The 26571-nt window shown below is 46.4% G+C and overlaps 2 protein-coding genes across 3 annotated transcripts in view; both read right to left on the reverse strand.

Moving 5' to 3' along the window:
* Positions 1-352: 352 nt before the first annotated feature.
* On the reverse strand, positions 353-5428 carry C20H1orf115 (chromosome 20 C1orf115 homolog). The gene is made up of 2 exons (XM_059677778.1): positions 5107-5428; positions 353-2727 (listed from the first exon to the last, which is right to left on the reverse strand). The coding sequence occupies exons 1-2, from the start codon at positions 5368-5370 to the stop codon at positions 2608-2610; spliced, it is 384 nt and encodes a 127-aa protein (XP_059533761.1). The 5' UTR covers positions 5371-5428; the 3' UTR covers positions 353-2607.
* A 5297-nt stretch (positions 5429-10725) lies between these two features.
* MARK1 (microtubule affinity regulating kinase 1) overlaps positions 10726-26571 on the reverse strand; it is a 56683-nt gene continuing 40837 nt past the window's right edge. The window contains exons 11-18 of one of the 2 annotated variants that reach the window (XM_059677724.1): positions 26314-26426; positions 24120-24273; positions 23625-23821; positions 21919-22019; positions 20353-20517; positions 19696-19947; positions 16064-16108; positions 10726-12842 (exon numbers count right to left, since the gene is read on the reverse strand). In XM_059677724.1, coding sequence (XP_059533707.1) covers positions 12488-12842; positions 16064-16108; positions 19696-19947; positions 20353-20517; positions 21919-22019; positions 23625-23821; positions 24120-24273; positions 26314-26426 — 1382 coding nt within the window. In that variant the 3' untranslated portion in view covers positions 10726-12487. The remainder of the gene's footprint in view (positions 12843-16063; positions 16109-19695; positions 19948-20352; positions 20518-21918; positions 22020-23624; positions 23822-24119; positions 24274-26313; positions 26427-26571) is intronic. The other variant, XM_059677725.1, reaches the window with a different exon arrangement.

Here is a 26571-nt window from a genome sequence, read left to right on the forward strand (position 1 = left end):
GGATAGAACTGTGACCTGTGACCTCCTAGTTCACAGGTCAACGCTCAGCCACTGAGCCACACGGGCCAGGCAAGGACATTTTCATTTTTCACAAATGCATGAGCTGAGGCTCCTGCACCCTGAAACCCATCCTGCTGGGCTTCTAGAAAATTCTAGAGAATGGCCCCACCTTTGAGAGCCAACCAGAGCACCAGGTGAGTCAGGGCCTGGGCCAGAAAGGCACCGGGCTGGTCCCTGACTGGCCCTCACCTGCCGTGTGCAGTCCTCGGCCCGCCATGGCTGGCCGCTGTGGGCATCACACTAATGCAAAGGCCAGAAAGCGAGGGGCAAAAACATCTTCATGCGCAGAAAATTAAACCAACTGGGGTTTTTATTTACATAATCCGGCAAGATCGGGATACAAAACACCCCATTCTCAGTGGGGTGCGGGCCTGGTATTTGAAAGAAACTGAAGAGAAAGAAAAGGCGTAAAAGGTCTTGGGCAGCACGGGGAGTCAGGGAGTCGGGAGAACTCAGGCTGAGCGAGTCTGAAGTTCATCTTCTGACTCAGGAATCCGGCGCCGGGCACAGTTCCTGTGAGGTTTCGACTTTTGGAATTCCTGGGTTAATTCCTAACCAGACTTCCCGAAGTTCAGAGCCAAAGGAACTTGGTCTGATGGCGTCTCTAAAATGAGGGTGACGGGGGTGGGGGGGGGGGGTGAGGGGCGGCGCAAGATGGGGAAGGTCTTCTCACACAGGCCTCCATAGCTCTTGTCCTTCCTGGGTCGCCTTTCACTTTCCATTTCCTCAGGGACCCAGTGGGTGTCTCAGCATCCCTGGACCACTCCCAGCACCCCAGCCCACTCACTCCCTCCCTCCCTCCCTCCCATGTTCCTTCCCAGGATCAGCAGGCTCAACTCTCCCACTAAACACTGCTTTGCTTTTTCTTCCCCATTCATCGTCCATCCGCCCATCCTTCCGTCCATCCCCTCCTTCCCCCCCTCCCCCCACCCCCCCAGCTCCCAGTGGGGCCAGGCATGCCATAATTTCTTAATGTGTGAAAACGTGCCATGATCAACTTTCATCCTTTGGGCTTGAACAAGAGCATCTGTTTTCTCTTGTCCTCACAGACACTAGGGATGCTGGAATTGGATCCAAGTTCCACTCACCATGAGCCTCCAAGTCTTAGCTTCCCACCCCTTTCCTTTTCTGTCCGTCTGTCTGTCTTCCCACCTTCTCCACTCCACAGTGCTACTTGGTTGGGCGTGAAATGTGAGCATTGGGGCCTCCTTTGCATGGCCTGGAAACTTCTAGGGGCAACAACAGGTAGGTGTTGCCACTGATCCCACAGCAATAACTACTTTGGACTTTCAGAGATTCCGGAAACAAAGTCAGGACAGTGGCCAGTGGTGGAACTGGCCGAGGGCACGGGGTGAGGGACCTCCTCTTTCTTCCACCTCCCTCTCCAGGGGTCCAATCAGTCACTGGGTCATGCTGGGGGGTGTCGGGACCACGCTCACCCTAACCTTTGAGTCCAGGTGAGATGTGGTCAGAGTGGGCAGCACGGAAGAGGGAAGGATGCCACCAAGGCAGACAACGTGAGCTCAGAAGCCATCAAGCTTCCCGGGCCCAGCCCAGCGAAGATTTCCCAAAGCCCAGAACCCAGATCTGGGTCCTGACTCTCCCCTTCTCTACTCCAACCTCCTTCTGGTCCTGTTTCTACTTCCTTTCCGTGCCTGTCTCCTACTTACCGGTTCCTTCTCTGAAGCCTACGCTTTCATTCCCAGATGTAGCATCTCCTTCGCTCCCAAGACAACGCTCCCTCCGATGGCTTGGCCCAGAGACGCTGAGCTGATGCTGCTGGCGCCCGAGTCAGGCCAGCCACATGCGTGCAGGTGTGTCTGGCCAGCGCCCAGGAGCACCCCCTCACCACCCTTTCCCACCACGCACCTGCACCTGAACTTGCCCTTCCTCCTCCCCTCACCCCCCTGCACCTTCATGTCACTCTGACAACGACAAGCGTTGATCTACTTTACACAGTCACGACGCATCTTTAACCCGGCTCCCAAGTGTCGTGGCGTTCACAGAGATGTCACTTCCTTCTTCTCAAGCCCGAACTTAAACTCCTGGCGACAAAGGGCGGAGGAGGAGATGGGGGGCCCTGACTGCAGGAGCAAACTGGGCTGCGGAGGGCTGTGAGCGCCTGGAGGCCTGCGACCTGCCCGGGAGAACGTAGCAGAACGTAGCAAATTCTCTCACTCCAGGTACAAGCCCTCCTCCCCATCGTCACCACGGTGCTCCCACTCAGTGAGGCTTTGCCTCCGCACCAGCCAGCCCTGCCAGGCTCCAGGGTGAGCAAACTGAACTCCGACCCCAAACCAACATCAGCCTAATTCTCTGAGGGGCTGTCCAGCGGAGCCACCCGAGTCCAAGAGAGAGAGAGAGGCGTGAGAAAGCTCAGCAGACGGGCAGAGAGGACCCATTCACAGCACGCATCCGATTAGAACGGGAAAGACTGTTTTTCTTCCAGGTATTTTGTGGTTTTGAGTCCGCGATGCTCCGGATTTGCAGGGCTCCCAGGGCAGAGGCCCCCGTGGTTCTGCAGGCGCCGGGCCCTCGCGGCTCCCACTAGCGGACAACGGACGCCATGGTGGTGGACACGGCGAACGGCGCCGAGTAGGCGGCGGCAAAGCCCTGCAGGCCGATGACCACGTAGTGGCAGCCTTTGGCGATGGCCTTCCCAACGTTCTATTTTTAGGAATCAAGACAAAAGCGAAGAATTGGGTCAGGCGACTTCTGCACGAGGGCCACATCCCCCTGGGGGCACCTTAGCAAGTGACCGTGTTTGTCTCACACCCACCCCCAGCCCAGGAACATGGGGGGGACTCAGGACAGATGTCACCACCGTGCAAAGTGCTTTCAAGCTCCTCATGTTTCCAGATCATTCCGAGATCTTGGGGACAGCAGAGGGGCTGCTGGCTCAGAAACCAAACCGGTTTTGTTTTATTTATTTATTTATTTTTAACCAAAACTGACTCCTCTTCTGTTCCAGTTCATCTGAAGGCTGGGTCAAGGTTTCCTCTATCACCTTATCCCAGCGCCCGCCCTGTCCTCTCTCTACCAGCAGGACAGAGCCCTGACCAACCCACACATTTGTCGCCTTAAAGCAGGGGTCCTCAAACTACGGCCCGCGGGCCACATGCAAATACAAATATTGTATTTGTTCCCGTTTTGTTTTTTTACTTCAAAATAAGGTATGTGCAGTGTGCATAGGAATTTGTTCATAGTTGTTTTTTTTTTAAACTATAGTCCGGCCCTCCAACGGTCTGAGGGACAGTGAACTGGCCCCCTGTTTAAAAAGTTTGAGGACCCCTGCCTTAAAGGCTCTGATGGCCTCATCCAGAGAAGTCAGCATTTCAGACACAGTTACAAACTCCTAAAGGGTGAGGACTGGGCTGTACTTCCTTTCTTTTTTAAAAAAATATATTGTTATTGATTTCAGAGAGGAAGGGAGAGGGGGAGAGAGATAGAAACATCAATGAGGAGAGAGAATCATTGATTGGCTGCCTCCCGCACACCCTCCACTGGGAGCGAGCCTGCAACCCGGGCATGTGCCCTGACTGGGAATCGAACCGTGACCCCCTGGTTCATAGGTTGATGATCAACAAATGAGCCAGAAACATCGATGAGAGAGAAACATCGATCAGCTGCCTCCTGCACACCCCCTAACTGGGGATGTGCCCGCAACCAAGGTACATGCCCTTGACCGGAATCGAACCTGGGACCCTTGAGTCCGCAGGCTGACGCTCTATCCACTGAGCCAAACCGGTCAGGGCCGTACCTTTTTCTTTCACACACACACACACACACACACACACACACACACACACACACTCACACACGCTCTGCACCCTCATTAGGTGATCTCAGTTCATCTTTCACTGAAAAGGTCAGACGTGAGCAGGGCCCCCGTTTTTGTGTCTCTAGTGCTTAGCACGATGCCTGGCACATAATGAGGACCCCAGCAGCACCTTCTGAGCCAGCACCTGAGCTGAGATGTGCCCCTGATCCGCTCGCCGTTTGCCGAGAGCAACGATGGCTTCCTGGGCTCAGCCAGAACCAGGGAGCAAATGGTTAGCGAGTCCTGGCAGGACTCCAAGTCTGTGAGTCCCGCTTTATGGTATTTATTCACGTGTTTATAACTGCCTGCTGGCAGACTGCGCCCGAAGCTGCTGACATGCCTTCAGGGAGGATGATACACCTAAGATTCCGGGAATGGGGACTGGCTGGTTTCAGGTAGGATAAGGGCCGCCGCAGGGCAAAGGAACCCGGATGATAAAGGAGACGGGGCCTTTGGCCTTTGGCCACAATGGACGCTGCATCTGTGATTTTTCTTCTGGGCGCTGTGTCCAGCCCCAGGGAGCAGGGGCAGCAGTAGCTTCGAATGCTTCCAGACAGATCCCAAGGAGGAAGCTGGCATTTTATCCGACTTTCACATCCATATCTCTTTCATCTTCTCTCTCTCAACCTCTCCCCTCGGCCTCCACCCCCAGGGCCAATGGCAGTATGTTTACAGGTGCATATTTGTGTCTTTGTCCAGCTCCCAGGCCCTTGACATAACCTTGGGAATATCTGGGCCAAGAACTCAATTCTCAGCTGGACTATCCTGGGGAGGATGTTGCCAGAAACGGATCCACTGGCCTGCAAGTCCATACTTTGCACCTGGGTCAACTTCTACAGGCACCTGCCTGCGCCCAGGCCTCAGTATCCCCACCTGCCCAGCCCACAAGGGCGTGTAAGACACACTCAGGATGGGAACCGGCTTGGTGAGCGACCCTTGGGCCTGTCACTAAGCAGCCAGCAGCCGGGGCGCTGGCGGATGGGCGCCTGGGGACACCTCGGCTTTAGTTTCTATCCTTACTCGAAACTTTTCTTTCCTTTCCCAGGTCACAGAGGAAAGGTTCGGGGGACTAAGCAGTGATTCCTGGAGAGAGGGTGGCTGTGGGGGGCCCAGGAGACTGAGCGCAGGCACACGGTGGGGACGGGAATCCATTCCCCACGGGAAGCCCCGGGCGCACCCGGCACCCCGCACCCCGCACCCCGATCCCGGGCAGTGGGGGGGCCTACCTTGCCGTACTTCTTCAGCTTCTGCCGGTACCTCCGCTTGGGCTTGTCCTCCGGCACCGGGGCCACCGGCTCCTCCAGCGGCTCGTAGCGCTCGGGGAGGACGGCCAGGTGCACCCGCCGTGCGCTCCTCTGGGTCCCCGGGCGCGCGGTGCTCTCGGCCGCCGAGTCGCCCAGCTCCAGCTGCTCCAGGATGGGCTCCTCGTCCCCCGCCCGCCGCCCTCGCCCTCGGCCCCGGCGCCCGCGGAGCCTGGCACCCACCGTCATGACGCCGCGGCCCGCCGGCGAAGGTCCGGGTGTGAAGGCTCCAACCTTTGCTCCCAGCCCGCGGCGCCACCCCAGCCGGACGGGGCGGGGGAGAAGCTGAGGGCGCAGCGCCCCCTGGCCGTGGGGCCCGGGATGGCGGCGGCCCCACCAAGGCCTGGGCTGGGGATGACCGCGCTCAGCTCAGCCCACCCTCCCGGCGTCCCCCCGACCTGCGGGCCCAAGGAGTCAGGGCCATGCACCCCCGAAGGCTGAATGCACCGTGAACTTCCAAACCATGTCACTTGCCACGAAATAAATGGACCTCAAATGATGTGTCTCAGCTCCCAAGCTGGGCGGGTTCTGGCCCTTCTGCGGCCAAAACAGTAAGAGGGCACGAGAGTTCTTCCTGTCCTGTCACTGAAAGGTGACTGTTTCTCACGTCTGTCCCCCACAGTCACTTCCTGGGGCCAGGCCACTCCTCTGCCCACCCCCCAGCTCAGTGCCTGGTCCAGGAATGTGAGCTGTGAGGCTGGCCCTCCCTGGAACTCCGTCACCTCCAGCTGTCCCTGCAGCCGCGACGCCCACCTCCCACCCAAGAATGGGTTCGGTGTGTTTTCCCCAGACCCAGAGTCTCTGGAATCATTTTCCATCGGAGGCAGAACCAGAAGCCCCCTGTGGATAAAGCTTCGAAGTGGGATCTCTGACGCTTAAAAGAATTCTTTCACAATATAACGGATTCTCTCTCGTTTATCCAAAAGACTTTGAAGACTTGGAAAATGACTGAGCTATGTGCACTTAATACTATTGAGAATAGAAGAATATTTGTATGGAGAAACGAGGTCAGAAATATGACCTTATATGTCAAAAGAGTATGTTTAACATTTTAAAAAATGATTTGAGAGAAAGGGAGAGAGAGAAAAACAGCGCTTCATTATTCCACTCATCCATGCACTCGCTGGTTGCTTCTGGTATGTGCCCTGACCAGAGATCGAACCCACAACCCTGACACAGTGGAAAGACGCTCTAACCAACTGAGCTACCCAGCCAGGGCCAAGAGAGTATTTCTAACAAAACCTGAAAAATCCGCCGAAACCGGTTTGGCTCAGTGGATAGAGCGTTGGCCTGCGGACTGTAAGGTCCCAGGTTCGATTCCGGTCAAGGGCATGTACCTGGGTTGCGCACATCCCCAGTGGGGGGTGTGCAGGAGGCAGCTGATCGATGTTTCTCTCTCATCAATGTTTCTAACTCTCTCTCCCTTTCTCTCTGTAAGAAATCAATAAAATATATTAAAAAAAAAACTTGAAAAATCTACAATGGTATATATTTGCCCTTGCCAATGGTATTCCATCCTGACACATATTTATATACATATGCATATTCTAATACATATATGTATATGTATAGGGTGTTCCAAAACAACATATATACACAAGGCTACCTGGGCCAGTTAAAGGATTCCTTTGGCTAAATTGTAACATTCTGATCACCCTAAAAGCACTCATAACTACAAATAATGGAAATAAATTGAGTCAATGAAAAGCCATTGGTCCATCCCAGTATTCTAAGAGAAATCCGTGTATGATATTAAAAGAACATGGCTATAAAAGACTATTATTATTTTCAAATATTTTAATTTTCTCTATGTTCTTTGGTCCTGCTAGATGTGCACAGAATGAGAAAAATGCGGAATTCCAACCAGTTCTAGAAAACTTATGAAATCACTACATCTGGATATGAGGGGTCCAATGGAATGGGACTGGCTGCTTTTGCAGTCGGATGGGAAGTCATTTAAATAACCCCCAAAGTGCAAAATCCGCTGAAGCATTGAAGGACATTAACCTCAAATCCGTGAGTAGACAGAAGAAGTGCTATTCTTTTAATCCAGTGAACGTGGGCCACGAGAGCAAGCACTTTTGGGGTGCAGTGGGGTGTCTGTTTTATGTACAGGTCCACGGAGTTCCAACTATTGTGGGTGGTAAGATTGAGCAATGCATACTGGATGGGGTTCTCTGCCCCCTTGTGGTTGTGTCTGGTAATATCCGGAATCAACAACTATTTCCATGTGTCAAAAAGTTTAGAAGACCCCTGGCCGGTTTGGCTCAGTGGACAGAGAGACCGCCTGCAGACTGAAGGGTCCCGGGTTCAAGTCCGGTCAAGGGCACATGCCCAGGTTGCAGGCTTGATCCCCAGTACGGGACTTGCAGGAGGCAGCTGATCAATGATTCTCTTTCATCATTGATGTTTCTCTCTCCCCCCCCCCCCGCCCCCCGTCACCCTTCCTCTCTGAAATCAATAAAAATATATTTTAAAAAAAGTTTAGAAGAAATGGTGGCCTTTCTGTGCTTTTGGCTGGAACTCTATCCATTCAGTCTGATAGCAGGCACGTCTCACACTGAACAGAATCTATGACTGCCAAACACATCACCATTAGAGTGCTGCCCAACAGACCAAACTTTCTAAAACTGGGTTCACAAAGAGGAAGGCCAAGGGGATGGTTGTTGATGAAAACAGTGGGAAGCGCAGCAAGCTGGGGTTCCAGAAACGGGGGGGGGGGGTGCAAAACCTCGCTGGGCCAGTCTTTAGACCAAATTACACCATCTCTGAGCCCAGTTTCCTCAGCAGAGAAATGAGGGTGTGAACCACATGGTTTCTCAGGCCACGTGGGTCCCCTGGTGTTCTGAGAAGACAAAATGAAGACATTTAAAAATGAGAAGCCATATCCCAGTCTGGAGTCATGTCTGTCCATAGTTAAGTAAAACCTTTTCACAAATAGGACTATAGTTTAACAGAAAGGAAACGTTACCGCTCATTCTGCACTCAACCCCGAAGCTAAGGGCTTGGACCAGCTCACCCTTCCCAGCACCTTTACAAACAGCTGAGAAGAAAATAAATTATGTCTGTTATATGCCAACTGTGAGGCCATTTAATTTTCAAATAATAATAACAGAATGTATTTTTCTTTTTTAAAAAAAATATATTTTATTGATTTTTCACAGAGAGGGAGAGAGATAGAGTTAGAAACATCGATGAGAGAGAAACATCGATCAGCTGCCTCCTGCACATCCCCCACCAGGGATGTGCCTGCAACCCAGGCACATGCCCTCGACCGGAATCGAACCCAGGACCCTTCAGTCCGCAGGCCGACGCTCTATCCACTGAGCCAAACCGGTTTCGGCAAAGAATGTATTTTTCATTTGATGGAGAAAAAGGCTGCAAGAAAGCTACAGGGGAAGTGGAAAAGGGAATGGTCTTATTGAAGAGGGAACAGAGGGGACACTGATGCTAGAGATACCTGAATGCCGTCAGCAGGAATCGCCTGTGTCATGTTTCCAGGTCCGAGCCGTGTTTCCAAGTCTAAGCCGAGGCTGCCAATCAGGGCTTTATGTAATCTGCTTATTAACCTGTGTGAACCTTGGCAAGCCCTAGAACAGGGGTGGGCAACCCCTGGCACGCGTGCCAAACATGGCACACCAGTAACTTTTGCTGGCACGCGAAACCCTCTCTTATAATCTTCCATTTACAATGGTGAATCTTTGTTCTCAGGGATGAATTTTGTTAAGTCTTGTCATAGGAGTAGCCTGACGGATGAAAGTAGTAGCTCGTGCATATCTCTGAAGGTCACGAAATAGAAACCTGATGTAAAATCTCTTTTATCAGTGATACAGCAGCCAAAGTCCCACTGATAATATCAAACGGAGTCATAAAGTTTTCTGTCGGGCTAGCAGTGTACATGTATACATTAAAAAATAAATGTATTTTTCACCATCATATACTGTGTTTTTGTCACTTGAATTTTGTTAAGTCTTGTCATAGGAGTAGCCTGACGGATGAAAGTAGTAGCTCGTGCATCTCTCTGAAGGTCACGAAATAGAAACCTGATGTGAAATCTCTGTCATCAGTGATGCAGCAGCCAAAGTCCCACTGATAATATCAAACAGAGTCATAAAGTTTTCTGTCGGACCATCAGTGTACATGTATACATTAAAAAAATAAATGTATTTTTCACCATCATATACTGTGTTTTTGTCACTTGAATTTTATTACTTCTTCAAGGTTCTTCACATACGTACACCTTAAGAGATATCAAGTAGGCGTAACATGTTCTCAAAAAATCAGGGTTGGCACGCAGAAGAATTCTGAGTCAGAGATTTTGCTGGTTTTGGCACGCACTCACAAAAAGGTTGCCCACCCTTGCCCTAGAATAAGTAGTTCATTTCGGGCACGTGTCTTACCACCATGACTAACGTCAAGCCTCTTCTCACGTATTCCTTCCACCAAAAGGTCTTTCCCAGCCTCCCTCTTACACTTGACCCACCCTTGCCATCCCTCGGAAGGCCTTCCTTTCTCAAGTCCACACAGGGCTCTCCCCTAGCTCCGCACTCCGGGAGGACCTGTGGCTGGCGCTCGCTTGAACGCTCTCCTGGTTTCCTAGTTGGGTGTGTTTTTTTGTTTGCGTTTATACTTGGTCTTCCCGAATGAACCAAAGTCTTGGAGAAGAGGAACCATCTTTGACAATTCCTTTATATTTCTTAAAGACGCAGTCGGTACCTCAATAGATATGTTAAGAATCGAGGCTGGGACCACCTTGATTAATTGACACGTGCTAATGGAATCACGTATCTACAGTAAATTGGTGCCTCACTCATGTCTAGTTTGGTTGCCCACACTGGAAATGGTACTGCCGGTGAAAATCTCTTCATCACAAGGCCTTTGGGATTTTAAGTAAAATCCTACCTTAGAGAATATGATTGGGTTAAGATTCTGGAACATAGTTAATTTTATTTATCAAATTTTAACTTTTCAACTTACTACTGTGTCCCAGTCTTTACATAATAACTAATTTAATATTAGGGATGTTATAGCAAATAATACTTAAACAGAGACCAAGGACACCCTGATATCACATAGCCAGTGAACATAAACTGGTTATTTATTGATGCGAACATACTGTAAAATTCTTCTAAATCTTCAAGAAAATGTATGCTATTATGAATATATAAAACTGAAAATCTCAAGTGACTCTCCAAGGGACATAGGTAATACTTTCGACAATAAACATTTTTTTTTAATTTTAAAAATAATAGTGACTATCAAGATTTCATTTTTAGTTCATAAAAAATATTGAAGTAAATATCCTTCCCACAAACACAGAAGAGAGAGAAAGTATAAAAAACACCAGTTCCTATGTTGAAAAAGGCATGATGTCTGTTTTTATAAAACCATTTAGACAACAGGAACCGCTATACAAAGATGAACGTTTTCTTGCTGTTACAACATCCTGAAAACCTACGTAGCTTCACCCACTGCCAACAGAATGGAGAAGACACGATATAAACCCCCTCTTCTGTCCTAGAAAACAGGTCATCCACATTCCGGTAAAGAGCAAAAGACGAGTGCTTTATTATGAGAACTGTTCAAGTAAAATTTCAGTGTGCACCAGTGGAAGTGAGAGGAATTTGCATCAATTGTCTGGAATGAACACGAGGTTAAAAAGGGGCTAAACAGTTGTTTTCCAAACACCACCCTTGGCTAAGGCAAAAAAAAAAAAAATACACTTGGTGTTCGAACAGAACCGTACAGAAGAGAGCCGCATCACAGTCCAGTACAGACGGTAAAACCCACCCTAGTCTGGAAGCCACGGGAATGAATGGCACGTCCCCTACCGAGAGCCGTCTCATGTAGGTTGGAATTACAGTATTTATCACAGCTGTCGTGTTCTGCAGACTCGGAAGATCTGAATACACTTTCTATGCCTCCGGAGTGTGCGGAGGGGGCCCGTAGGAAGATAGTACAGTCATTACAACATTCAATAACATTGCACAGTCAACCTCCAAGGCTAATTCCGTATCAAGTAACGAGTGTTAAAATGTACCTTTACTAGTGGTTTTACATCGCAGGGATCATTCATTATGAAAGGAATCTAGGCAAACGCCTGATTACAAAGCCGCGCGTTATAGGCCTAACGAGGTGGAATAAATACAAGAAATCTGGCAAAATCGTAAAAACAGAGAGGTTACGTGGGAACCAAATGAACAACCACATGAGCGTAAATCAAAAATATGCTGTTATAAATAGTATATTTTGCTCCACAGTCTCCTAAGGACTCACAGATACCACTGTGTCGGGGGGGGGGGGGGGGATGGAGAGGATGAGGGCGAAGGAGGCAAACGTCCCCAATGCCAGTGAATTCCTGAGGTGGCATTATTTCCTAACTGATGCACTGACCAACACTGGGAAGATGAGTTGTGCTATGAAACAGTCGCTATTATTATATTCCCACAAGGACACTGCGATATTGGGAAGGCAGCAAACCTATTGCGCTATACTAGCCAGATAAGGGATTGATTCGTTTTCATTTTGCTGCTACGAGGAGCAGAGGGTCAGAAAACACTTTCAAGTTCAAAAGACATTGGATGTAGGTTTTCACTTCCCCTCAGTACTTCTTAGTTAGCTCGAGGCAAAGCTTTAACTTATTTTCATGGACTCTATTTTAAAAACTCTAAGTGCCAACACTGTAAACATGTCATAACTTCTCAACTAAACCTTGTCTGGTAACAAGGATAAGAGCAAAGATAAGCAGGAATAATTTTGTGTGGAATAAAGCCGATCTAGGGATCAGCTTCTGGTTTCAATTTCAATACGACTTGAAAATAATTTTTTAAAAGTCCATGCTACAATCGTAAAGACTACTTCTGTGCACTTTCAATTCTGGACACAATTACCTTCAAAATTACATGATGGAGGTAAGAATTTTAAAAACCCACCAGAATGTAAATAACAGGGAAGAATATTTTCAACTCAGAGCATCAAACGCACATTTATGTGCAGAAATCTAGACAACTATACAAGTTTTGAAGCAATCATCTGTTTTATTATACAACTCTATGAACAGAAAATGAACAGAAATACACAATATACTTACCTGTACATGTGAACCTACTTTTTTTAGCTACAGATATTTATTATAGTTCATACTGACTTTAATTTTACAGTTCATAACTATGTATAACCTTATCGTGTTAAGGGCAAATTCTACATGGGTGATTCACAGGCCAATCGCGTTAGGCATTACCCAGTACACTCGAGAACTGTACCTCATTCGGATGTGTCTTCCCTGATCCTGCCAAGCGGAGGTCCTTTACAGTTTGAGCTCATTGGCTATTTTAGATGCGATGTTCTTAAAGGCAATCGACGTTCCAGAGATGCGCTTGAAGCGGACCCCGTTCAGCGACAGCCGGGGCAGTTTGCACACTTCCATCTCCCACTGCACGAGGCTGTCCTGCCGGGCATCTCCGTGGACGCAGAAGAGCAAAAACCTCTCCTTCTGTTCGTAATCGCAGTTGTTTGCATCTAACACTTTCCGGATCTCTCGCATCATGTCATTGGGGTCCATGGAGCTCGTGGTCTTCATGCTCCAGGTGAAGCGCAGAGAGCGTGGCTTGGGGTCTTTCCCCTCTTCCTTGTCTCTCTCTTTCGGGTCCCCGGATGCACTTCTGGAGGAACAGGGCACAGGGAGAGAACGCAGAGAAAAGTTCCACTCAGCAAGAAATCGACACACACGCAAACTCTCAGGGGTCAGAATTCAGTGCTTCAAAAAATGACCTACTTTGCAAACTACCATCAGGCAAGCGCAAAGGTCCATGCCATCTTGCTGTTACAAACCGACCCCAGGATGCCCTCTGTTTTGACTTTGTTAATATCTTCCATCTAAAATAGTGTGTTTCCGTAAATGTACTTTTTTTGTGGGAACAAGTTTGCCGCCGGAAGTGAAGAACTGAATACTTTTTGAGGTCCTTCCATAGTTTTCTGTTTCAATTTGCAAAAGCCCAATCTTCATTTTCTGTACATTTTTACAAGAGAGCCCACTAGCACTGTGCTTTTAAATACACAGTTTTGAAACATGAAGAAAAATTTCCCCTTTTCTATCTTTTTTTTTTTGGGGGGGGGATAGGAGAGAGACTTGGGACAGCACGGTAGCAATGGCCACAGAGGGGTTACTTCTACCTGATAATGAAGAAAGAAGCTGGTATTGCAATGAGGTGAAGATGCCAGGTCGTACCACACACAGGCGTGTGGGCATCGGGGCCTCGAATCGTGTCCATGCTTTGCTGAAGACATCCTCAACACGGTCTACAAGGCTCCACACACCTACACCCCAGCTCCTCGCCCCGACCCTCCCCGCTGCGACTGTCCTCCTCGCTCACTCCCCCCCACACACTGGCCTCCATACTATTCCTGGAACCTACAGCGTCTGGTCTGGCCTTGAAGCTTTCGCACAGGCTGTTCCCTCCACCAGAGTAGATGATTGACACGTATTTCTTAAGCTCATCAACCTCACTGAATTTTCCTTACTGTAGATCTCCCATGAATAATACAGAACCAGACAACCCATTTCACAGAATAAGAGAGGTAAAAGTAGTAGATTTTATGATTCAGACTACCCTGTAATTAAGTTTAAGGAGTGATTATTCAAATATAGATAATTCTAATTCGCTAACCCATCTCACCTACATATGATTTAAAGTAGTGGTATATTTTTAAAGTATAATCTATCTACATATATTAAACATTTTATATCAATATTATCCTATAATGTATACTCATGTATACATTTATATATACATTTATATATGAATTTTCAGGGATACGTGTATACTTATATTTCCCCCTCATTCCTAGGCATCTGAACGCCCAAAGCTCTGCAAACTATGCAAGCTTGAAAAAAAAATAAGGAAAGAAATAAGCAGAGAAAAGAAACCTCCAAAGACTATGACCTAAGTATGGAGCGCATTTATCCCAATGCCTTCTCCAGCATTCTCTTTCTGCTCTCTGACCCTCAGCCCCGGGCCTCCAGGAATGTGCAGATCCAAGCAGAGACATTTATCAGGAACACATGCACACTCAGGCCATGGGTCAGCATGCTGGGGCTGGAAGGGACCCAAGAGATCACGTGATCGACCACTCATTTTAAAAACAGAACTGATGGCTAGGAAACTTAGATTACTTTTTAAAGCTCATACAGCTAATGACTTAAAAGAAAGACTAGAAATCAGATGTCTTATTCCAAGTCTAATTTTCCTTGCGTTCCACCCAGGAAACTTGGTGAGCTTCAGACAACAGGCACATCTGAGACATTTTCTGGGTGTATCTCAAGGGCATCCCCAGTGCCAACATTAACTCAGAAGCTCCTGGAAATGTTATAGTAATAGCCACATCTGTCCTTTATCGAGCACTTACTCCATGCCAGGAGCTGTTCTACCTGCCTCACATGTGCTAATTCCTCGTTTGCCCCTCACAACCACCCTGTGGCGGTCAGAATGAGGAACTAGGGGCACAAAGAGGTAGAATCACTCTTCTAAAGTCACACAGATCATCCTGGGAACTGGTAGAAGAACACAGCTCACCCCACACGGTCTGGGCTCAAGAGCCCATGCTATTCACCATCATGCCCCACATCTCTCTGCAAAGACAGAGACTTATTAGCACTGGCCTGGTCCCCTCCTAGGCTCCCCACTGTCCCTTCTGTAAAATGGGACCCTTTCCTCCTGGTGGTTGTGTGGATTCAATGACTAGCAAGTACTGTAGAGATAGGATGGATTCAAAACGTTTGTTCAAAAGCAAAAGAACAAACAAAAACGAAACCATGCCAATGAACTGAAATATTAGCAGGCGCCTGTGACACTGTCCACTACTAAATGTCTCAGAGGGAAGTTTAGAAAACAGAGGGGAAGAATCCAGAAGGGGGCTCAGAAGTGATGACTAAATGCGGGATGACGTAAGTCCTTTGTGTTGCCTGCCTCTGGCTCCCTTCCACGGTGTGACTCAGGTACCTACCTCCATGAAGAATCATTTCAACTATTATGACTAAACATAAATACAGCGCAGTTTGTAAAAAGAACTACCTTGGAATGTTCAATCAAGTTTTTCCCAAAGCTCATGATGTTTTATATCCCAAGTCATTTTAAAAAGTAGAAATTAAATCGAGGCTTGTGTTCAACTGGTCAAAAATTATTCCTGAAGGAAGCGGGGCAGGTGTTCACACAAACTAATTTCGTGCCTTTGTTCCTTAAATTTCTCATTTATACATGTAAACACAAGTGGTAAAAACATGTCATTAATGTGGTCCCCAGGCCCCAGGCTGCCCATCGCAAACCCTGAGGGTGGGACCCAGCCATCCGTTTAATCAAGTTCCGACTATGCTCAAGTTTGAGACCTGTCGCCAGGTCGAAGACACAACCAGTATTAAACGTCACAAAACCACAAAGCATGCCACAAAGCATTTCCACACGTGGCCTATAGCCGAACACTCACCTGAAGTATATCACTAATATAAAATCTTCCCATGGACTTGGTTACCTCAGTGATCTATGCTATTTAAGACTAATATTAGTGACATCGTTTTAGTGAGAAAAGGATCAGTACATTTTAATCTATTCATTCTTTCGCCAACACATCTATTACAGGACAGAAAGGCCATTTCTCTACAAAGCATACAATTCAAAATCATGTTTGGAAAACACAAACTTACAGTTAATTAACTTACACGTAATTAAATGCTAGGCAACATGAGGGAAACCCATCCCAATATAAACATTTAAAATACACATACTAGCTAGTGATTCATTCTATTCATTTTAGGAAGTGCTGTCGGTATTTCAAAAGCACGTTTGCATACACGGGCCCTGGCAGCGAAGGGTTAATAGTGGCTCCTCACCTTGAGGTGTCTGTTCTGCCACTGGCTTCGCCTTCACTTGGATCCCTCAAAACAAAGTGAAGGTTGAGATTTAATGATAAGAGTGAAAAATAGATCAAGAAAACCTACATCTGAAATGATTTTAAAATTATTAACTTGTTGAGCCAACTTCTAGCATGACAGTTTCTGTGACTCGTCAGTCTAATACTGTTTCTCATGTTTTTCAACATAACCACACTGAACTGTCACTCATTGAGCGTCTACTGGGTATTGTCAGGGAGGAAATGCTGGGTGATGGTTTAGGATTTTTTTTATACATGATCTTCCAATTCTCAGACATGATTTTAAAGTTATAATTTATTTTTTGGTTTAGTTTAGTTCAATCTAAAGTTAAAACTATTGAATAATTATCAACAGCAAGATTCAACTGCGTATTTGTTATGAAACAGAATTCTAGTAGTCGCTCAATTTTAGAAAACATACACATTAACCTAGTAGTTAGAAATAAAGCTCAACACATATATCAGTATTTCTAAAAATAAGTACCAATTTTTAAATAAGCAGTTAACCTATTTCAGAAGTTAAGCTAACGATTCATGCACATGATAAAATATTACAGCAAATGAACAGCCTACCCAAGCAGGTGAGGCTAAAAACATGAACTCAATCTTAAACAGAGACATTGATCTTACCTGGATATCCACCTGTGAAAGAAAGCCAGGAAAACTCTACTAATTGTCCTTTTGTTGAATGTAATTGCTATTTTAAAAATCTACCAAAATTTTAACGACTTTGTCATTTTCAAAGTTAATTAAATACTGACATAGGAGCATCAAGTTGTAAACCCATTTAAATATATGAAGAGGTGGCTTGTGATAGCAAAATATTAATAAACAGCTGGGGAAAATGATCCACTTGAACTTTTAAGTTAATGTTTTAAGCATCTCCATATATGAGTGGGCTACGGTGAAAAAATCATCAGGTTTGTCCTAGCCGGGAGGGAGGCTCCATAAAGAGGAGCATTGTCCTGTACACTGAAAGGTGGTGGGTTCGATTCCTGGTCAGGGCTCATACTTAGGTTGTGGGTTCAATCCCCATCGGGGTGCATATGGAAGGCAACCGATTGATGTTTCTCTCTCTCATGGATATTTTTCTCTCTCTCTCTCTACCATCCTCTCTCTCTAAAAATCAGTAAGAACATATCCTCAGGTGAGGATTAAAAAAGAAATCATCAAATGTGATGCAATTTCCAGCTTACAGAGTCAGTATAGAGAACCTATCCACAGCACATGGGTCTAAAAACTATTTAAAAGACTTTGAAATAAATCATCTCCATCTCCCTTGATCGATGATTCTAGGGTAAATCGCTTTCCTAAGACCAGAAAGCAACACTCTCAGGTGGTCATTTTGGTGAACAGTCTTCCTATTGGCCAGGAAGAGCTACCCCCCCAGCTTCCTCTTTGGAATACTGGTTTCCAAATACATGAATCATGAGCTCACCCCCATTCCTATCCTTCCCTTCTTAATGCTCAGCAAGCCCAATTCCTTTACTTTTCCCCCTATGAAAACCCCACGTTTTCACCTAAGCATTTAATGGCACCCCAACTTGGTTGGTCCCAAAGTTTGTGAGGCGTCTTGGCTCCCAAAATGACCCCAAGAACACCCAGTTCTGGTCACAGAGGGTGTCCGTGTGTGGGTTCCACTGCTTCAGGCCTTAGCCAAAGGGAAGGGAGAAAGGCAAAAGGAACCAGAGAGATATAGGGCTTGAGCCCAGGATGGACTTCAGAAGGAGAAATAAGGAGAAAGAATGGATCACATGAGAGATGAGTTGAAAATATCTACACTAATAAAAGAGAAAGATGCAAACTGACCATATCTTCACATCGCCCACAGCCAATCAGGAGTATGCAAATTAACCCAACAAAGATGGCGGGTTAATTTGCATATGCAGGCACCACTCCAGCCGCTCTGAGCCTCTGGGCAACGTGGGAAGGCAGAAGGGCAGCTCTGGCCAGAGCGAAGGCAGTGCCAGCAGCCAGGGGAAGGAAGGCCCATTCTTGCACGAATCTTCGTGCATTGGGCCTCTAGTTAAATAATAAGGCTAGACTATATCCTGAACCTTGAGAAATTCTCTAGCTTATCTCCAAGCCTCCAACACCGCCCCCCTCCCAAAGGTCAATATGCTGTGACTGCAGAGAGAGCAACTGCAGCTCCAGTCTGCCACTGGCCAGAGGACTTAGCAGGCTCATTCCTGGGACTGAAACCAATGACTGGCGTGTCTTCCTGCATGAAGTCACTTGTGGTAGATGACACAGCCCATGCGCAAGCACTTTAGCAATGCCAAGGCTGCTCATTCCCACGGTGACACGTGGCCTTGCAGGAGAATGGAGCATTTTTCTCTTCTCTAACCAAATCCAGAATTGATTGAAATGTGTTTAAAACCAAGACCCTGAAAATAACCTGCCAAACTGCTGACAAAACATCACAAACAATCTCCTCCCTCTCTTTCTCTCCCCCTCGGCCCAGAAAACTGTTCAAAGGACACGAATATGAGCACCATGAAGAAGAGCATCATGGAACCTTAGAAACTTCCATGCCAGCTGCCATCGGAGGCTGCGTCTGAACACCCTCATTGCCTCCACCTCATTCCCGATTTCAGGACCTGCTTCCTTCTAGCATTTACCAGAACTTACTACAACTTAGTTTTTCGTTTGCTTTTTAGATTGCTTCCCACACTATTCCTTTGTTCACCCAATAATGTTTACTGAACGGCATATTACATGCCACGTAGGCACTCAATATTCAGCAGAAGATTCGGCATAAAAGAAAGCAAACAAACAAGTCCCTGTTCTCACCTTCTGGCTGGGAGACAATGGACAAATAAATAAAGCGCATCTATTATTTTGGAGCGTTAGGGCTCTGCAGAGGAATGAAGCAGGGACCCGCAGTGTTGGGAGGAAGAGCTGTGATTTTACACAGAGGGTGGGGGAAGGCCTTCCGGGGGAAGTGGCATTTCAGCAAGGACCTGAAGGAGGCGCAGGAGCAGCCCGGGATGCAGGTCTTGGGAAGGGGACCGCAGGGACCCAGTCACATCAAATTTACATCAACCTGCACTGTGGTCAGCACCCCGTATAATCAAGGTGTATTGCACGCTCATGCTTGCTTTCTCAGGAGAGTGCAGTTTTACTATTTTACTAGATCAGAAGTTTGCTATTCATTTTGTGTTCACTGAGGTTAAGATTTTATGATGTTAAATTACATAAGAAATCTAAGCAGCTATATACATAGGCTTTTTACAAGAAAGAGAAAGAGGGAAACTATTATTAGTGAGCAATGTAAAGGATAAATGTAAACTCCTATTTCATTCCCTTTTCTAAATTAAGGCTTTTAAAACACATTTTTGAGGTCAGGTTTTGCTCTTTCCACTCTAGAAAAATTTTTAATTCTCATTTTGTCTGTTTTTCTTCTTTCTCTTAAGGGAAAACATTTTGTCTTCCTTCATTTATTTTCTTCAAACTTCTGCAAAAGAGCAGCTCTCATGAAATGTCATGAAACCACTTTGAAAAATCACTATAAAGAGGAAAGAAAAGCCCCAAACACACGTCCTTTCTAATCCCCGGAGGCCACCGCACACCGGAGCCCGCGGGACTGACCTGCGAACGAATCTGGAGGTGATCTTGCTGATGAGGCCGGTGGACGTGCCCCGCCGGGCGTGGGCAAAGGCCCCGCTTTCGTGGGACGGAGACGCGGGGGGCCCGGCGTGGGCAGCGCTGCGCCGCTCCCGGAGCTGCTCCCCGTGGAAGGTGCTGCGGCTGGAGCTGCCGCGGGGAAAGCGGGTTCGGTCTGGGGTGCTGGCACTAATACTGTGGGCAGACGGGGACGCGGCAGGCACTCTCTGGGTGGTCCTGTGGGGACAAGTCACGGCGCACTATTCAGAGTAACGGCCCAGGAAGTTCCTACTCCAAACTAGACACAACTTGCTATGCCCACTTTTTTTTTTAAGGGCAATAAGAACTCTATTACTATTTCTTTTCTTTTTTTAAAAAATTTAACACCCGGCCAGTGTGGTTCAGTAGTTGAGCATCAACCCATGAAGCAGGAGGTCAAGGTTGGATTCCTGGTCAGGACACATGCCTGGGCTGCAGGCTCTATCCCCAGTAGGGGGCATGCAGGAGGCAACTGATCAATGTTTCTCTCTCATCATTGATGCTTCTCTCTCTCTCTCCCTCTCCCTACCTCTCTCTAAAATCAATAAAAACATATGTAAAAAATTCTTTAACAAACAAAATGAAAGGCAGCCAGCACGTTACCCGGGTCGGTAAGCTTCGGAGCCGTCTTTAATGGTTGGCAGTGTGACTTTGATCGGGTGACCGGAGGCGGACATGGACTTCTGGTGGCGGGGCCGAGCCGAGGGGACAGCAGGGGCCACGGCGGAGCCGGCAGAAGACAAGCTGCTGGCCGACATCTCCGTGAGGCTTTGCACATGGAACAAACGCAGAGAAGCGGCAGGTCACTAACATTTAAGAACTACATTTTTTAAAGTAAACTGACTAACACCTCTCATGACTACAACACTTAAAAGAAGTTAGCACTAATGGCATGATTAGTGACCGACAAGTCGATGTTCTTGGGAATGATGTATAGGGTGGGAAATAAGGACCTCACCCACACTTACCCTCCTTCAGGAAGTTTCGGAGACGGTCTGAAATGATTTTTATGGATAAAATGATTGTGACTGGGGATATTTTTCCCTTTCCAAAAATCACAGTGTGGTGTGATGAGTTGCTTTGGGTCACTGCCCGTTATACAAAAAGAATTCATAATTATAGCAAAAATACTATTGCTGGAAGTATTATTGAAGCACTTTCCGTTCCTATCATGAATCAATAGGTTAACTGTTGCAGATTAAAGAAACTCCAGATGAGGGCTTAGTACAGGAAAAATAAGAAGTCAGAAATCAATTCCCAACTATTCTTTTAACCGAAGGGATCTTAAGTCCAAGGAGAACCGTTTCTATGACATACAGTGTCTATTACCTGAGAGGAAACAAATGTAAGAATGGTCTGTGTAGTCTACTGAAATGACTAAGGACGGAACTCAGCACAAAATTTTATTAGAATGAACTCCCTGCCCTTTTGTATTATATTGATGAATAGTTCTGCATTATAACTCATGATGAAAAAAAGCTAAATTTTTTAAATAATAAAAATATGGTTTATCATTATTTAAAATAAAACACTGAGAAGTGCATGGTTCTCAAGGATCAGCTGAGATGGCCACATTTCTGTAGAGGAAGAAAAACCACGCCTTTGGGATTTGGATATAGTTATGACTTGAGGGAGGGGGAAAGGGAAGGAGGTAAGAAGGAAGCAGCAGGCATATAAGAGAATGAGATCCATGTTATGAAGATCGGATTAGAGAATATTTTAGAAGAAAATTCTCAGGTTAAGAGATTTACCTCCTGTTTTCCCTAAATATTCCCCCTAGTAAGAATGGTTGGCTGTTGCTAGGCCAGTGTGGTTCAGTAGTTGAGTATCAACCTATGAATCAGGACATCACGGTTCAGTTTCCCAGTCAGGGCACATGCCCCAGTTGCAGGCTCGATCCCCAAGAGGGGGCATGCAGAAGGCAGCTGATCAAGATTCTCTCTCATCATTGATGTTTTTCTCTCTCCCTCTCCCTTCCTCTCTGAAATCAATAAAAATACACTATATAAAGAAAGAATGACTGGCTGCAATCTTACTATTCTGTATTTCCTTCCCTCTTGACCCATGAGCAGTTGGTTGTAGCACAATAACAGTGGAGCCCCACCCTTCCCTAGTGACTAGTACTGAACTGCATAGAAATTATTCTCGGGTAAGCACTGTGACGCTTACCTGCTGTCTTTTCCATTTTGCAGGGCCATGTAGCGGTCTGTGGTCCTTTCACAGACATACGTGTTCCTTCTTGCCATGCTTCCTCCAGCATATACGTTGTTCTTTAAAATGGAAAAGAAAAGCCATTTTAAAATCCTAGCTGCAGTTGTGGAAAGTCAAAGAAATAAATGGAAGCTGCAAATGACTCAAAAAAACACACACATACACACGTATGGTTGGATTTTCATTGACCAGAATCTTGTATGAATGAGCCCTATGTCACATCCTCTCTCTCAGGTAGACTGTAGGTATGAATGAGCCCTATGTCACACCCTCTCTCTCAGGCGGACTGTAGGTATATGAATGAGCCCTATGTCACACCCTCTCTCTCAGGCGGACTGTAGGTATATAAATGAGCCCTATGTCACACCCTCTCTCTCAGGTGGACTGTAGGTGTATGAATGAGCCCTATGTCACACCCTCTCTCTCAGGCGGACTGTAGGTATATGAATGAGCCCTAAGTCACACCCTCTCTCTCAGGTGAACTGTAGGTGTATGAATGAGCCCTGTGTCACACCCTCTCTCTCAGGCGGACTGTAGGTATATGAATGAGCCCTATGTCACACCCTCTCTCTCAGGTGGACTGTAGGGGTGAAAGGTGGGGCACACACTCGGCCCAGCTTCAGCTCACCGCCCCAAGGCAGCAGCTGAGCAGTTGTTGGGAAGCAACTGGAAAGCTGAGTTTTTATTCTCATCTGTAAGCTGGGGTTGGGGACAAGGACAGGCGAGGGGACAAAGGCAGCTTTATGGACCAGGAATGAGAGACAACTCTACATAAATATTAGCACCAACGGGAAACCCGTGGTAGTGACCATGGCAGGCTGGCCAAGGGTAATGCTAAGGAGAATACAGCTCATGGTCAAAGGCACACGGGGCGAGCAGTGCCACTCTGAGGATACTTCCTCATTTCAGGTTTGAGCCGGAGGCAAGCCAAGGCTGAGAAGCTCTGGAGAAAAAAGGCGGAAGTAAAAAGGGACCGATTCTCCTTGCCGCCCACAGCACCCTGCCCCACCCTTCACAGTGACTAGTACTGAACTGCACCGAAATTATTCTCAAAAGGGATGAATTCCCTTCTGTGTAATCCTTACTCTTATAGACAAAACTTGCCCTATTTATTTTTGGCCGATCCAGCTTTCATGGATCTTTAAAATACATAATTAGCTTATAATGGGTTTAATCGTGAGGTCTAGCTAGAAAGTTAATAGATATATACTATATATTTTAGTGTTCTTTTCTCTCTCTTTATTCTTTCCTGCTGCCTTACAGGAAAATATCTCAATCTCTCTTCTAGCTCCCATTATATACTTTCTAGTTTGCTGGTTTAAGTGACTGATGTGAGCTAAATTTATAAATACTAACAGAGTCTGCCTTCATCGAACACCTTACTTGTAAACATAAAATTCAATGAGCCAACATAACATGAAGTACATATTACACATGGGGAAATGAGGAGAGTTTAACGTGCCATTCTGTGATGAGGTTCGGTGTAATGTAAATAATTCATATCCTATCTTGTTGTTCCGAGAAGCTTGGCCCTTTTTTGCATGTTCTTGAAACGCACGATTCACTTTAAAATTGTGAAACATTAAAAAAAATCTTTAAACGAAAACTCCTGACAACAGATGACCCCCCCCCCCAAGCTGCCCCAGACCCGACGGTCCACTCACGCTTGGGATGGTGGACGCCTTTTTCCTCTCCGGCCCCACGAGCGGGCTGGTGGTCACCTCGCTCTTCGAGCCCACGGTCGTGCTGCCGAGTTTGCGCGCTGCCCCGTCCTTGTCCCACTCCTCTTTCTGCTCACTCTCCACACTGTTGGCCTGAGGCCTCTTTGTGTACGATACGGCCGCGGAGATGGATGGACCAGCTATAATTAAAAAAAAAAAAAAGCCTAATGAGCTACAAAACAATTGACTTATCCTTTCCTTACGAACAAATACTCTGAGTTAAAAATATCTCTATTTGCATATTTTCGCTCTCAAGGAAGATGAAACTGTTTGATTACAAAAATCAGGCCGGTCCCTGCAGAGGGGACGCTACTTGTCATTCACTGACAGCCTGCGGGGCCAGGGGTGACACAGGCACATGGAGGTGTGAATGTATGATGCCCAGAAAACACGATCTGGATGGAATCGGTCTGGTTGCACTGATTTGACTTTCCCCACCATGATCGCTAAAGCGCCGCTGCTTCTGATTGGCCGAGATGCTCCTCTGGACCTTCAGGTGAGCGGGGGACTGGAGGGTGCTGTTGTTTAGGTCACTACTGGGCCGCGACCTCTGACTCAAGTTTCCACTGGATAATGACTCACCGCCTTCAAACTGCAAGAAGAAGAAAGACCACCAGGGTTTCAAAACACTAAAATGTTCATGCAAACGATACGCACTCTGGATTTTTTCTCGTCTATTCCAAGCCATACAAGGAGTAGCCAGAACTTAAAAAACAAAAACAATTTGGGTGCAGAACTGCAAGTCGGCAAACAGGAAGGGAAGGAAAAGGCTTTGGAGCCTTAGTTTAGTCAAAACACCAATAACTGCTACCAATCATTGCATGGCGGTTGTAGACTGTGCTTAGCTCTTTATATTGGTTACTTTTTTAAATCATTACCCAAAAACCTATGATTTATTAATCTGCACTTTATAAAAATTGAGATTAAGAGTCAACAGAGCCTGGCTGGCATGGCTCAGTGGTTGAGTGCCAACCTATGAACCAGGAGGTTGCGGTTTGATTCCTGGTCAGGGCACATGCCCAGGTTGCAGGCTCAATCTCCAGTAGGAGGCGTGCAGGAGGCAGCCAATAGATGATTCTCTCTCATCATTGATGTCTCTCTTTCTCTTTCTCTCTCTCTCTCTCCCTTTCTCCCTCCCTCTCCCTTCCTCTCTGAAATCAATAAAATATATATATATTTTTTAAAAAGGGTCAAGGGACATCTCTGGATTCAAAGTCAAGATAAAATCTAAAAGTTTAACTTTATACACACACGTGTGCAGGGATTTCTTTGTTTTGTTTTCTCCACCACATTTACAGAACCAAGTTTGGTTTACTGGCTCTGATCAAGAAATTGCACCTACACAGAACTAAGTGAGGTATTGGGGATCAAAACATTATCCCTCTCTCTAACATAAAGGATGTTTGTTTACTGAATCCCGGCATCCCAACGGGTATCCTGAACTCATGTGTGAAGATGCCAGTGACAAACAGCAGGGTGATGCTGATGAAATTATAATAGATACCAGCGAACACAGGGCACACAGGGACCGCTGTAAGGACTTCAGGAGCATTAATTCATTTAACCCTCAATGACCCGAAGTCAGCCGAATGCACAGCTTCCCTAACAGTTACTATCTAACTATAAATTATTTCAGTCTATTTTATAAAAAGCCCCCCACAGATGTCAAGTTTTCAACAAACCTTCAATGTTTTAGGCTTTGTTCCTGACATTCGATTTAACTCTTATATCTGCCATCCCAACGGATCATTTGTTTTAAAAGTTCAATCGCCATTTGCATACAGCTACTTCCTAAATCTAGCTCACAATAGATCTGTCCTGGCCTCGAGAATTCCCAATGGGATGCATCAAAGCCACTTAACTTTTTATAAGGTACAATGTCACCAATGTTTTTCTGGGTTCCCACCTATACAAATCAGAGAAGACATGATGTACACTTGGTTGTAAATGCTGTCACTTCCTCTTATTTTGGTCACTGTCTTTTCTGCAAACCCAGAGGTACCATGCTACCTTTGGCGGGGCTGTTGCATTTGGGTGCACAACTCTAGGGGATGCCATCTCAAAGCCTAGACTGTGAATGGTACCCCTTGGGGCTAAGGCACCAGGCTTGCTTTTTCATAATAGAATCTCTTGGTACTCAGAGATAAAATGGGTTCATAACTTGGCACCTTTTGAGTTTTGAATTCTAACACATAAGAAATGGTAGGGTCTTTATGCTATTTCTGATACCACACAGAATATATCTGCTAATAATATATCTTACTAGAGGCCTGGTGCACGGATTCGTGCACTGGTGGGGTCCCTTAGCCTGGCCTGCAGCTCTCCAACATCCCCTGAGGGGTCCCATATTGCGAGAGGGTGCAGGCCAGGCTGAGGGACTCCACAGGTGCACAATCTGGGGAGGGACTGAGGGAGGGCTACAGGGCGTGTCTGGGCCGTCTTGCCCAGTCCTGATCTGCCTGACCCCACAGCAAGCTAACCTACCATTAGCGTCTGCCCCCTGGTGGTCAGTGCACATCATAGCTACCAGTCAAACAGTCGAATGGTCGCTTAGGCTTCTATATATATAGATACTTAGCCATCACTAGCTCAAAAAATGATTTATATTAATCTAAAAATGTGAAAAACTTACTTCAGGTGGTTTTCTACCTAGAAGAATGTAAGTAGCCATGACTTCATCATATTTCTGATTTATTAAGGCGTCATTTATCTCATCTCGTGCGAAACCCATGGTGACCATGACATCTGGAAATTTGAAAAAAAATGCAAGTTTTATGAAAATGGGTTTATTTTAGTAAGCAAATGAATAAAAATTGGCCAAGCTTGCCAACATTAGATATGAAAACTAAGTTCTAAAATTTTAAAGTGGAATATCAATTATAAAGACTTT

The sequence above is a fragment of the Myotis daubentonii genome, chromosome 20, assembly GCF_963259705.1.
Source record: "Myotis daubentonii chromosome 20, mMyoDau2.1, whole genome shotgun sequence".
NCBI lineage: Eukaryota > Metazoa > Chordata > Mammalia > Chiroptera > Vespertilionidae > Myotis > Myotis daubentonii.

Coding starts and splice junctions, on each gene's coding strand:
- C20H1orf115 (XM_059677778.1), bottom strand. CDS start 5,370: ATGACGGTGGGTGCCAGGCTCCGCGGGCGCCGGGGCCGAGGGCGAGGG. Junction 2,728..5,106: donor AGCTGAAGAAGTACGGCAAG/GTAGGCCCCCCC, acceptor TCCTAAAAATAG/AACGTTGGGAAGGCCATCGC.